This window comes from Salvelinus sp. IW2-2015, unplaced genomic scaffold, assembly GCF_002910315.2.
Source record: "Salvelinus sp. IW2-2015 unplaced genomic scaffold, ASM291031v2 Un_scaffold2027, whole genome shotgun sequence".
Taxonomy (NCBI): domain Eukaryota; kingdom Metazoa; phylum Chordata; class Actinopteri; order Salmoniformes; family Salmonidae; genus Salvelinus; species Salvelinus sp. IW2-2015.
The window spans coordinates 111,263-122,530 of NW_019943374.1; the positions used below are offsets into that span (position 1 = coordinate 111,263).

Consider the following 11,268-nt stretch of genomic DNA (forward strand, 5'->3'; position numbering starts at 1 on the left):
TCCTCCCTCCTCTCTCTCTTTCTCTCCCCCCTCATCTCTTTCTCTTTGATGAGACCAAAGTTGCCCTGCTGCCTCCCTCCTCACAAAGAGACTGTGAACTCAGCTGGTTCAGAAACCATGTAGAACCCAAAGAGACTGTGAACTCAGCTGGTTCAGAAACCATGTAGGAACCCAAAGAGACTGTGAACCAGCCCTCAGGAGGAGAGGAGAGTGGTGGTGGATTAATCTGCTTCACCAAAGGATTTCTATATCGTATTCACTGAAGAGGAAGACAATCAATATCTGCTCTCCCTCTCTCTCTCTGTCTCTCTGTCTCTCTGTCTTTCTCTTTCCCTCTCTCATTCTCTCTCTCCCATTTATCTCTCCCTTTCTCTCTGCTTATCTCTCTCTTCCCCGCGCTCCCTCTCTATTTCTGCTTGTGGCAGTGGAGTGCCCTTCATCGAGTCCTCTCCACGTCCCGGCCAGGCCTATGGATGCTCAGGGTTGGGTATCAGATGACAGCTGCCGGGTAATGGATACTTAGGGGACAGCGTGCGCCACGTGGCCAAGCTATCGGACAGACAGACAGACAGGCAGGCAGACAGACAGTGGCATGGTCTGATCTCTCTACTCAGTGAGTGTGTGTGTGTGTATGTGTGTATATGTGTGTGTGCACTGCACTGTGTAGCCGTGTTAGGAAATCACACTGGATGTGATGACATGGGGTATGTTGTTCGACACTTTCTTCACAGCGTGTGTATCTGTGTGTGTGTGTGTGTGTGTGTGTGTGTGTGTGTGTGTGTGTGTGTGTGGCGGCAGGACCGTTTTCTCGAGTTTCTTTGCATTTACAATGTCTCCATCGTGTGTTTTCTCTGTCTGTGTGTGTGTAGAAACCCCACTGAGGCTGAGACAGAGGGTATGTCCAGCTGACACTATAGACAATGTCCTTTTGAGTACTGTGTTGCTTTCCAAAGGGCTTCAAATTCAAGCTCACACACTACAATTAGTTATGCTCACAATACACTGTGATCCCCACTGAGGGGGAAAATACGTGTTGATGTCTAACAGTGTTAAGGATGTATGAGATTAGCCTATAGGAGTATAATCTGTATGCTGTATGAGATTAGCCTATAGGAGTATAATCTGTATGCTGTATGAGATTAGCCTATATGAGTATAATCTGTATGAGATTAGCCTATAGGAGTATAATCTGTATGAGATTAGCCTATGGGAGTATAATCTTTTTGAGATTATCCTATAGGAGTATAATCTGTATGTTGTATGAGTTAGCTTGATACTGGAGGACTCATCTGAAGTCAAAAATATGAAGCTTTTTTCCCCCCAGTGTTAAAACACTTGTCACGACTTCCGCCGAAGTTGGTTCCTCTCCTTGTTCGGGCGGTGTTCGCCGGTCAACGTCACCGGCCTTCTAGCCATCGCCGATCCACTTTTCATTTTCCATTTGTTTTGTCTTGTTTTCCCACACACCTGGTTTTCATTCCCTCATTACGTGTTGTGTATTTAACCCTCTGTTCCCCCCTTGTCTTGTGTGGTATTGTGTGGTATTGTTTGTTTGTAAGTGCTTGTGCACATGTGGACTGGMGCGCGTCGGGTTTTGTACCCAAGTTGTTATTTTCTTGATGCCGTTGGTTTTGGTATTAAACTGCTCCGGCTATTACCTAGTTCTGTTCTCCTGCGTCTGACTTCCTTGCCACCAGTTACGCACCCTTTACAACACTGAAACATCCCTGGACAACAATGTGCCACGGTGATGTCACACAGCATGACATGTGGCTGCTTGGATCTTACTGCTGTTGAGGGATCAGTTGGGGCTCATCAAGCAGGAGCACACACACACACACACACACACACACACACACACACACACACACACAGGGCGTGAATAGGACACTGCAGAATAAACCTAATTAAACATCTGTCTTGTCACAATACTGGAGTCTACACAGACCGGTGCGCCATAGCCAATGCAGAGCTACCAGTAGCCATAGCCAATCAGAGCTTACAGTAGCCATAGCCAATCAGAGCTACAGTAGCCATAGCCCCAATCGACTACAGTAGCCATACCGATTCCGGCTACAGTAGGCCTTTATGCAAACAATCCCCGCTCACTTTGCCACCACAGGCATGACATCATTCACTTTGAAACTGGACTGTTGTGTTTACAGGCGGTAGGGACTGGACTCATTCACTATTGAAACTTGGACTGTGCGTTACAGGCTAGTTAGGGCCTGACATCATCACTTTGAACTGGAACCTGTGTGTCTTACAGGAAGGTGGCGCCCCTGTCATCATTCACTTTGAAGGACTGTGCGTTCAGCGTAGGCCTTGTCATCATTCACTTTGACTGATCTGTGTGATATTTACAGGGCAGTAGGGCCTGTCATCATTCACTTTGAAGACTGTGTGGTTTACAGGCAGTAGGGCCTGTCATCATTCACTTTTGAACTGGACTGTGTGTTTACAGCAGTATTTTAGGGTTCCTGACTCATTCATTTGATGGAGCTGTGTGCTTTACAGGCAGTAGGCCTAGTCATTCATTCACTTTGAATGGACTGTGCGTACTTACAGGAGATGGGCTGTCTCATTCACTTTGAAGCTGGACTGTGTGTATTTACAGGCAGTAGGCCCTGTCATCATTCACTTTGAGCTGGGCTGTGTGGTTTGACAGGCAGTAGGGCTGTCATTCACTTTTTGAACTTGAGACTGTGCCGCCGTTAAGCAGTAGGGGCCTGAACATCATTCATCTTTTGAACTGGCCTGTGTGTCCAGAGAAGATAGCCAGAGTGAATTTGCGAGAACGCAGAGAATATGCTTAAATGGTAATGTGCGGTTCAAGTTCTTCTAGCTAATCCAACATACACCTGCAGGCAAGAGGAGCAGGGTCTGACTGAGCGGGGAGGAGAGCACAGTGACTTCTCTCTCATAAACTTGCTCCTCCCTTATTTCAGACGACACTTTCTTTAATCATCTAGTATTTCTTCTACTAGCACGATCTGCTTTAATACTCTGTATCTTTATACCCTGATTATATCTGCGTTTATACTCCGGTGATCTCTCTACTCAGACCGTATACTTATTTTAACACTCTTGGTAGTCTTTTATTACTCAGATCCATCTTTTGCTCTTGCTGGCTTCGCTCTTGGTTATTCTCCACGAGTTCATCTTTCAACAATTCAGCGTCCTTCCAATACATTCGTAGATAAATTATGTTATCCACTTGAAATCTTTGGGATTGGTCACGTTGCTTCCTTCATCTTTATGAATCAAGTCCGTCCGACACACGTGTGGATATCACTGGGAACCTTTTGCTTTTGCTGATCGTCTTTTAGAGACAGATCTCCAGAAGTTAACTTTACGACGGTGTTCCCGATTGGTGTTAACATTCAACCGAGCACAGTCTTGGCTTCTTTCACCCTGCAGATGTACTGAATGTGTTCTCCTGCAGCTGGGAGTCTTTTGGCAGCATGCTGCAGCAGGTTAAGATGGGGTTTGTGTGTGTGACTTGTGTAGCCGGAGGAGGTCCGTGTTTGTGTCTGACTGTTGTGTTGTGTGGATTCTGTCTGTGTCCCGTGATTGTGTTGTACATTTTAGCCGCTGTGTATGTAAGGGCTGATTTGAACGTCCCTGTAATTTGACATTACCCATGGTTGGCCGGAGGAGTGGGTATTGTCTGTCAATATGTCTGTCCAATCATGTACACCGACCAGGATTGGTTATGGAATATACTCTCTACGCCTATGACAGACTAACCTACTACCAATCTACACATCAACACACCACCCAGACAGAGACAGAGACACAGACAGAGACAGAGACACAGACAGAGACACAGAAAGCTGAACAGGGACCTCCTCCCCAGCTCTGCTCTAGTAGCTGTGCTCTTCTGGGGCTACTGAGTGGTGCAGCGGTCTGAGGCACAGCATCTCAGTGCTAGAGGCGTCATTACAGACCCTGGTTCGATTCCAGGCTGAGTCCCATAGGGCGGCGCACAATTGGCCCATTGTCCTTAGGGTTTGGCCGGGGTAGGTCGTCATTTTAAATAAGCATTTGTTCTTAACTGACTTACCCAGTTAAATAAAAAAMAAATAACAAATAGTACCCAGTCGGTCTGCTGCTCCAGCAAAATCTCCTCTCCTTCTCTCTCCTCTCCTATCCTCTCATCGCCTGTCCTCTTTCCTCTCCTATCCTCGCCACCTCTCATTTCCTCTCCTTTCCTCTCCTCTCTCCCAGGCCCCAGATGAGAGCCTTGTCTCTGGGGAGGGAATCGTCTCATCTCCCTGCAGCAGGAAACATCCAGGAGGGAAAGGAAATTATCTTCAAACTAAACGAACGGCCCAAAGACAGATTGCAACACAGTGTGTGTGTGTGTGTTATATGCTGCACAACATTATGTCTTTGTGTTTGATTAGAAGAATGTGTTATCTCTGTACGTAGGCCTGCAGTATGTATGGATTCAGCATGTGTATTCCCACTTCTCTCCTTAAAGTGGAACTGACAGCATTTTAGCAACATGAAATCGTATTAATATCTAATACCTAATACCTCAGGAAGAACTGACAAGAGAGCACTTACGGTAGATATGGTCATTTTCACGTTTTCATAAATTCTTGACGTATACTAAGGCATTTGTGAAAATTCTATAGTAATATAGAGTGGGAGACGCCCATGCTTTTAGGGCGTGAATAGGCACACTGCAGTAATAAACCTAATTAAACATCTGTCTTGTCACAATACTGGAGTCTCACACAGACCGGTGCGCCGGATAGCCAATCAGAGCTACAGTAGCCATAGCCAATCAGAGCTACAGTAGCCATAGCCAATCAGAGCTACAGTAGCCATAGCCAATCGAGCTACCAGTTAGCCATAGCCATCGGCTACAGTAGGCCTTTATGCAAACAAGCCCTTTGCCACCACAGGCATGACATCATTCACTTTGAACTGGACTGTGTGTGATTTACAGGCGGTAGGGACTGACTCATTCACTTTGAAACTTGGACTGTGCGTTACAGGCTAGTAGGGCCTGACATCATCACTTTGAACTGGACCTGTGTGTTACAGGAAGTGGCTGTCATATTCACTTTGAAGGACTAGTGCGTTCAGGCAGTAGGCCTGTCATCATTCACTTTGACTTGACTGTGTGTTTACAGGCAGTAGGGCCTGTCATCATTCACTTTTGAACTGGACTGTGTGGTTTACAGGCAGTAGGGCCTGTCATCATTCACTTTTGAACTGGACTGTGTGTTTACAGGCAGTTTTTAGGGTCCTGACTTCATTCACTTTGATGGACTGGATGTGCTTTACAGGCAGTAGGCCTTCATCATTCACTTGAACTGGACTGTGCGTTTACAGGAATGGGCTGTCATCATTCACTTTGAACTGGACTGTGTGTTTTACAGGCAGTGAGGCCGCTGTCATCATTCACTTTGAGCTGGGCTGTGTGGTTTACAGGCAGTAGGGCTGTCACACTTTTGAACTGACTGTGCGTTAAGCAGTAGGGCCTGAACATCATTCACTTTGAACTGGCCTGTGTGTCCAGAGAAGATAGCCAGAGTGAATTTGCGGAACGCAAGAGAATATGCTAAATGGTAATGTCGTTCAAGTTCTTGCTAGCTAACCAAATGACACCTGCAGGCAAGAGGAGCAGGGTCTGACTGAGCGGGGAGGAGACACAGTGACTTCCTCTCTAACTTGCTCCTCTCCTTATTTCAGACCGACACTTTCTTTAATCATCTAGTATTTCTTCTACTCAGCACGATCTGCTTATTTAATACTCTGATATCTTTATACCCTGATTATATCTGCGTTTAATACTCCGGTATCTCTCTACTCAGACTATACTTATTTAACACTCTGTATCTTTTATACTCAGACTCCATTTGCTCTCTGCTGGCTTCGCTCTTGGTTAATTCTCCACGAGTTCATCTTCAACAAGTTCAGCGTCCTCCAAACATCTAGAAAATATATGTTCCACTGAAATCTTTGATTGAGCGACGTTGCTCTCCTTCATCTTTAAATGATCAAGTCCAGCCGGACACACGTGGGATACTCACTGGGAACTTTTGCTTTTCTGATCGTCTTTTAGAGACAGATCTCCAGAGTTAACTTTAGCGACGGGTTCCATTGGTGTTACATCTCAACCAGCAGCAGTCTGGCTTCTTTCACCCTGCAGAGTACTGATGTGTTCTCTGCACTGAGTCTTTTGGCAGCATGCTGCAGCAGGTTAAGAATGGGGGTTGTGTGTGTGTGATGTGTGGGAGAGTGTCGTGTTGTGTTGATGTGTGTGTTGTGTGGATTTGTCTGTGTCGTGATGTTTGTACATTTTAGCTGTGTTGTAAGGGCTGATTTGAACGTCCTGTAATTTGATTACCAGTGGTGGCCGGAGGAGTGGGTATTGTCTGTCAATATGTCTGTCCAATCATGTACACCGACCAGGATTTTATGGAATATACTCTCTGTATGCAGCTATCTACCAATCTACACACAACACACCACCACACACACACACACACACACACACACACACACACACACAAGCACATCAACACACAACATCACCCACAACACACCCACTACACACAACAACCACACACCACACACACACACCACACACCACACACACACACACACTACCAAACAACACACAACATAACTACACCCAAAATCCCTCTTCTCATTCCAAAGTCAAGGTCCTAATGATAATACACATTATATAAACCATCTTCACTGCCTACATATCTTAGTAAATACGCTCTCACCTGATATCTCCATCAACAACAGGGTATTGATTAAATCATTCATGTTTAACTTTGATTACAAGTGAAATAATCCAGAGAATAGAGGTGTATTTGGAAGAGAACTGGACACGAAACGTTCCAGTCCAAATGGGCCGGTACTTTGTACCCTGAATTAGTCCCAGAATATTTACACGGTATCTAAGAGTTCCAGGGAAGTTTTTTTTTAAATTAATTGTCTTGACATAAAACTAAATGTGTTTTCTTTAACGCTTGTCTACAATGACTTACTGTGTGCCTTTAAAAACAAAAATGGCTACTTTTGCTGTTACAATGGTAAAAGCCTTCCTCAGTTTTGAGGATTTGGTTTGGGGTTTCACAAGTTTTCCTTCCTCATAATAATTTCACAAGATCCATGTCACCCTTTACATTCTTTACATTTGAGTCATTTAGCAGACAGTCTTATCCAGGGCATCTTACAGTCAGTGAGTGCATACWTTTTCATACTTTCTTTTTCGTACATTTGTTATGGTAGTTCCCTCATATTTCGAAAGACAAAATTAATATGAACAAAAATATTTCCATCGCTTGTTTACCAGTAATAGAAAATGCAACTCATGGAGTATTTTTGTTTTGTGTCCGAGACGTTTACAAAAGAGGAAACATCTTTGATGTTAACACGTGTCTGTTCTACCAATCAGGCTCTTGAGTGGCGCAGCGTTCCAAGGCACTGCATCTCAGTGCGAGAGGCGTCACTACAGTCCCTGGTTCGAATCCAGGCTGTATCACATCCGGCTGTGATTGGGAGTCCCATAGTGGGCGGTGCACAATTGGCCCAGCGTCGCCCGGGGTAGAACGTCATTGTAAATAAGAGTTTGTTCTTAACTGACTTGCCTAGTTAGATAAAAAACAACACATTCAGTGGTACTGTACCCAATCACACCCAATAGGCTCTACAGTACTACATGTGTCTACAGTGGTACTGTACACAATCACACCCAATAGGCTCTACAGTACTACATGTGTCTACAGTGGTACTGTACACAATCACGCCCAATAGGCTCTACAGTACTACATGTGTCTACAGTGGTACTGTACCCAATCACACCCAATAGGCTCTACAGTACTACATGTGTCTACAGTGGTACTGTACCCAATCACGCCCAATAGGCTCTACAGTACTACATGTGTCTACAGTCAATGGCCGCTCTGTTTCTTCTGTGTGTGTGTGAAAATCGGGAGGATTTCTGTGATCTCATAAACTAGTAGCAAATTCCTAACCGTGGTGTGGACAGACTTTCCCAAACATGGGAATGGATGTAGTTTTGACTGTATATCGTGGAGGGGTCAGATCTGTTTTTTCATGACAAAAGTCTGACCTCGACAAGTCTCTTCTCACAGAACGCGTGGAGCGCCCTGAGCCTGCCGAGAAAGACTAGATTTAGACTTCAACATAACACTCTGCATTTGTATTTGACTCTGTGATGTCACCTTGCAGTCCATATATTGGACCTATTGGGATCCACTTAGCCACTTAGCCACTTAGCCGGCCCGTCATCTCTTTCAGACACATGTGCCTCTGGGCTCTCCACTCATACTCAATACTACAGGATCAAAGACTCCTATAGGACTGGAAACCATACAGGAATGTACATATGGATTTCTACTGTACTGAACGTTAAGGATATGATATATATATTTATAATTTGTTCAGGATGCTAACTCTTATGATGTCAGTCTTGTCTACATCTACCGGAAGCTGAATTTATTCTCTGAAACAGAAGTACGGTAACGTCGCTTGGGGCTAAAGTCTTAGTCCGTATTTTCACCCAAAAGGCCCCTCTGAGAAACCAGTTGTACCATTTTATTTCACATTATCCTGCAGAGGAGTGTAAAACGTGGGATAGTATTTCAATCATGAGTTTCGAAGGGGAATTAGACAGGTAAGGGAATGGACTAGAGGACATGGGGATGTATAGAGTAGTGGCTACAGTATGTCTTTGACATTATCACAGTAAAATTATCTCAATGTCAATGACACTGGTTACTTGTCAGCTTCCTGTTTGGGGACTGATGAACTGTACTTCAATACCTAGCATCAATCTCCAAGCAACAACCTCAGAGGCATGAGCCAATCACCAGGCTGGATTACAGCAGCGTATCTTCTCATCGGTTACGGGTTGCCAGTCATGTCTGGAACAACAACAATATATCGCCACGGTTACATGGATTACGTAGCAGTTATGCAGATGAGATAGAATGAGAGATTAGAATGAGATGAAAGGGAGAGGATGATTCCAGGGCTCCACATGCAAATASAGATGGGGCGGCAGGTAGCCTAGTGGAATGGTGGTTAGAGCGTTGGACTAGTAACTGGAATGTTGCAAGATCGAATCCCTGAGCTGACAAGGTATAAATCTGTCGTTCTGCCCCTGAACAAGACAGTTAATCCACTGGCCGTCATTGTTTATAAGAATTTGTTCTTAACTGACTTGCCTAGTTAAATAAAAGAATACAGATATTACAAAACCTACTGCGGCCCAAGGCACTGCATCTCTGTGCCAAAGGTGTCACTGCAGTCCCTGGTTCAATTCCAGGCTGTATTACAACTGGCTGTGATTGGGTGTCCCATATTGGCCCAGCATCATCTGGGTTTGGCCAGGGTAGGCAGTCATTGTAAATAAGAATTTGTTCTAAACTGACTTTCCTGGTTAAATAAATACAATATGTACACCGACCGGGGATTTATGTAGGCCTACAGTCAGTATGAAACACCCATCAACAGTTTCATATTGAACCCACAAACTTCATCGATTACTCAACATATATTGAAACTTTTTGTGTGACAAATTCTGACCAAAAGTATTGGAAAATAAACTCCCTGAAGGCCTGTAGCTACTTATACTTTAGTTGTATGTAGAATACTTAGGAACACAGCCAATCTGTGGACAGGGAAGTAAGTTGAGACTGTACACACTGCACAGCCCTCCTTGACACTGTAGCACAGCCCCCCTTGTAACTAGACAACATGACACTAGCACAGCCCTCCTTGTAACTAGACAACATGACACTGTAGCACAGCCCCCCTTGTAACTAGACAACATGACACTGTAGCACAGCCCTCCTTGTAACTAGGTAAGAGTGTGAAGACCTATCAGCTGTTTGTGTGTGTGCTCTGTTGAGAACTAAAACTGTGATGTCTGTTTTTGGTATTGAAAAGGAAGTGGGTAGTTGTTGTACGGTGCAGGGAAGAGAGGTGTTGTTGAAGAAGTGGTGTGAAGTTTCCAGAGAGGAGAAAGATGATATTCATGTCTGCATTTTGGTTTAGAGAGTTCATATGCGTTCCTTCTCAGTTCTGTGACAAGCCTTCTGAGATGCTGTTAACAGCTTTACTACTGTCAGACTAAATAATAATGGCTGGCACTGATGTGTGTGGTGTGTGTGTGTCTGTGTGTGTGTGTGGTGTTGTGGTGTGTGTGTGGTGTGTGTGTGGTGTGTGTGTGGTGTGTGTGATGTGTGTGGTGTGTTGTGGTGTGTGTGTGTGTGTGTGTGGTCGTGGCGTAGCGTGCGTGCGTATGGGTGCGTGTGTGTGCGTGTGTGTGTGTGTGTGTGTGTGTGTGTGTGTTGTGTGCGTGCTGTGTGCCGTGCGTGCGTGCGTGCGTGCAGTAGCGTGCGTGCAGTGTAGCTGCCTGGTGGCCATGAATGGACATGTGTGTGTTGGTTGTGGAGTGTGTAGTATTTGGTTTGAAGCTTCTCACATCCAGCACGAGAGAGAGATATAGAGACAAAGAAAGGAGGCGAGAGAGAGAAAGATATAGAGACAAAGGAAGGGAGGCGGAGAGAGAGAGAGATATCTGGCTAGAAATGAAATAAGGAAATGATCTCAACAGCTTAGCCCATCCCAAGGGTATCGGAAGTCAGTGGGGATTCTGTGATGCACTTGGGCAGCGGTGTCAACCCTTGTCTTTGGACCTTTAGGTGTCAGACGGGATGAGAGTTTGTAGCTTATCACATCCCAGCGCGTGACAGAGAGGGGAGAGAGAGAGAAAGGGGGGTGAGGGAGAGAGAGGGAGGGGAGGGTGGCGAGGACAGAGAGAAGAGGAGGGGGTGGGGAGGGAGGAGAGAGGGACACAGAGAGAGAGGGGGTGGAAGAGAGACAGAGAGAGAGAGAGAAAGGGGGTGAGGGAGAGAGGGGGGGTGGAGAGGACAGAGAGAGAGAGAGAGAAAGGGGTGAGGGAGGGGAGAGTTGGAAGGGAACAGAAGAGAGAAGAGAGGGGGAGGGACAGAGAGAGAGGGGGAGGATGGGAGGAGAGAGAGGCAAGAGAGAGAGGAGGGGGAGGGTGAGAGGGACAAGGAGAAGAGGGAAGCGGAGGGTGGAGAGGGACAGGAGAGAGGGGAGAGGAACAGAGAGAAGAGAGAGAGAGAGAGGGAAGGGAGGGTGGAGAGGGACAAGAGAGAGAGGGGCGAGGGGAGGGTGGAAGAAGGGACAAGAGAAGCAGAGGAGGGGGAGGGTAGGAGGGACTAGAGAGGAGAGAAG

At 45.7% G+C, this 11,268-nt stretch overlaps 1 protein-coding gene across 1 annotated transcript in view; it reads left to right on the forward strand.

The window, feature by feature from the left end:
• The window catches only part of LOC112072757 (guanine nucleotide exchange factor VAV3-like), an 88,470-nt gene that overhangs the window by 63,742 nt on the left and 13,460 nt on the right, over positions 1 to 11,268 (forward strand). Inside the window, exon 3 of the mRNA XM_070439916.1 lies at positions 4,231 to 4,357. Within this exon, the coding sequence (XP_070296017.1) occupies positions 4,231 to 4,357 (127 nt within the window). The remainder of the gene's footprint in view (positions 1 to 4,230; positions 4,358 to 11,268) is intronic.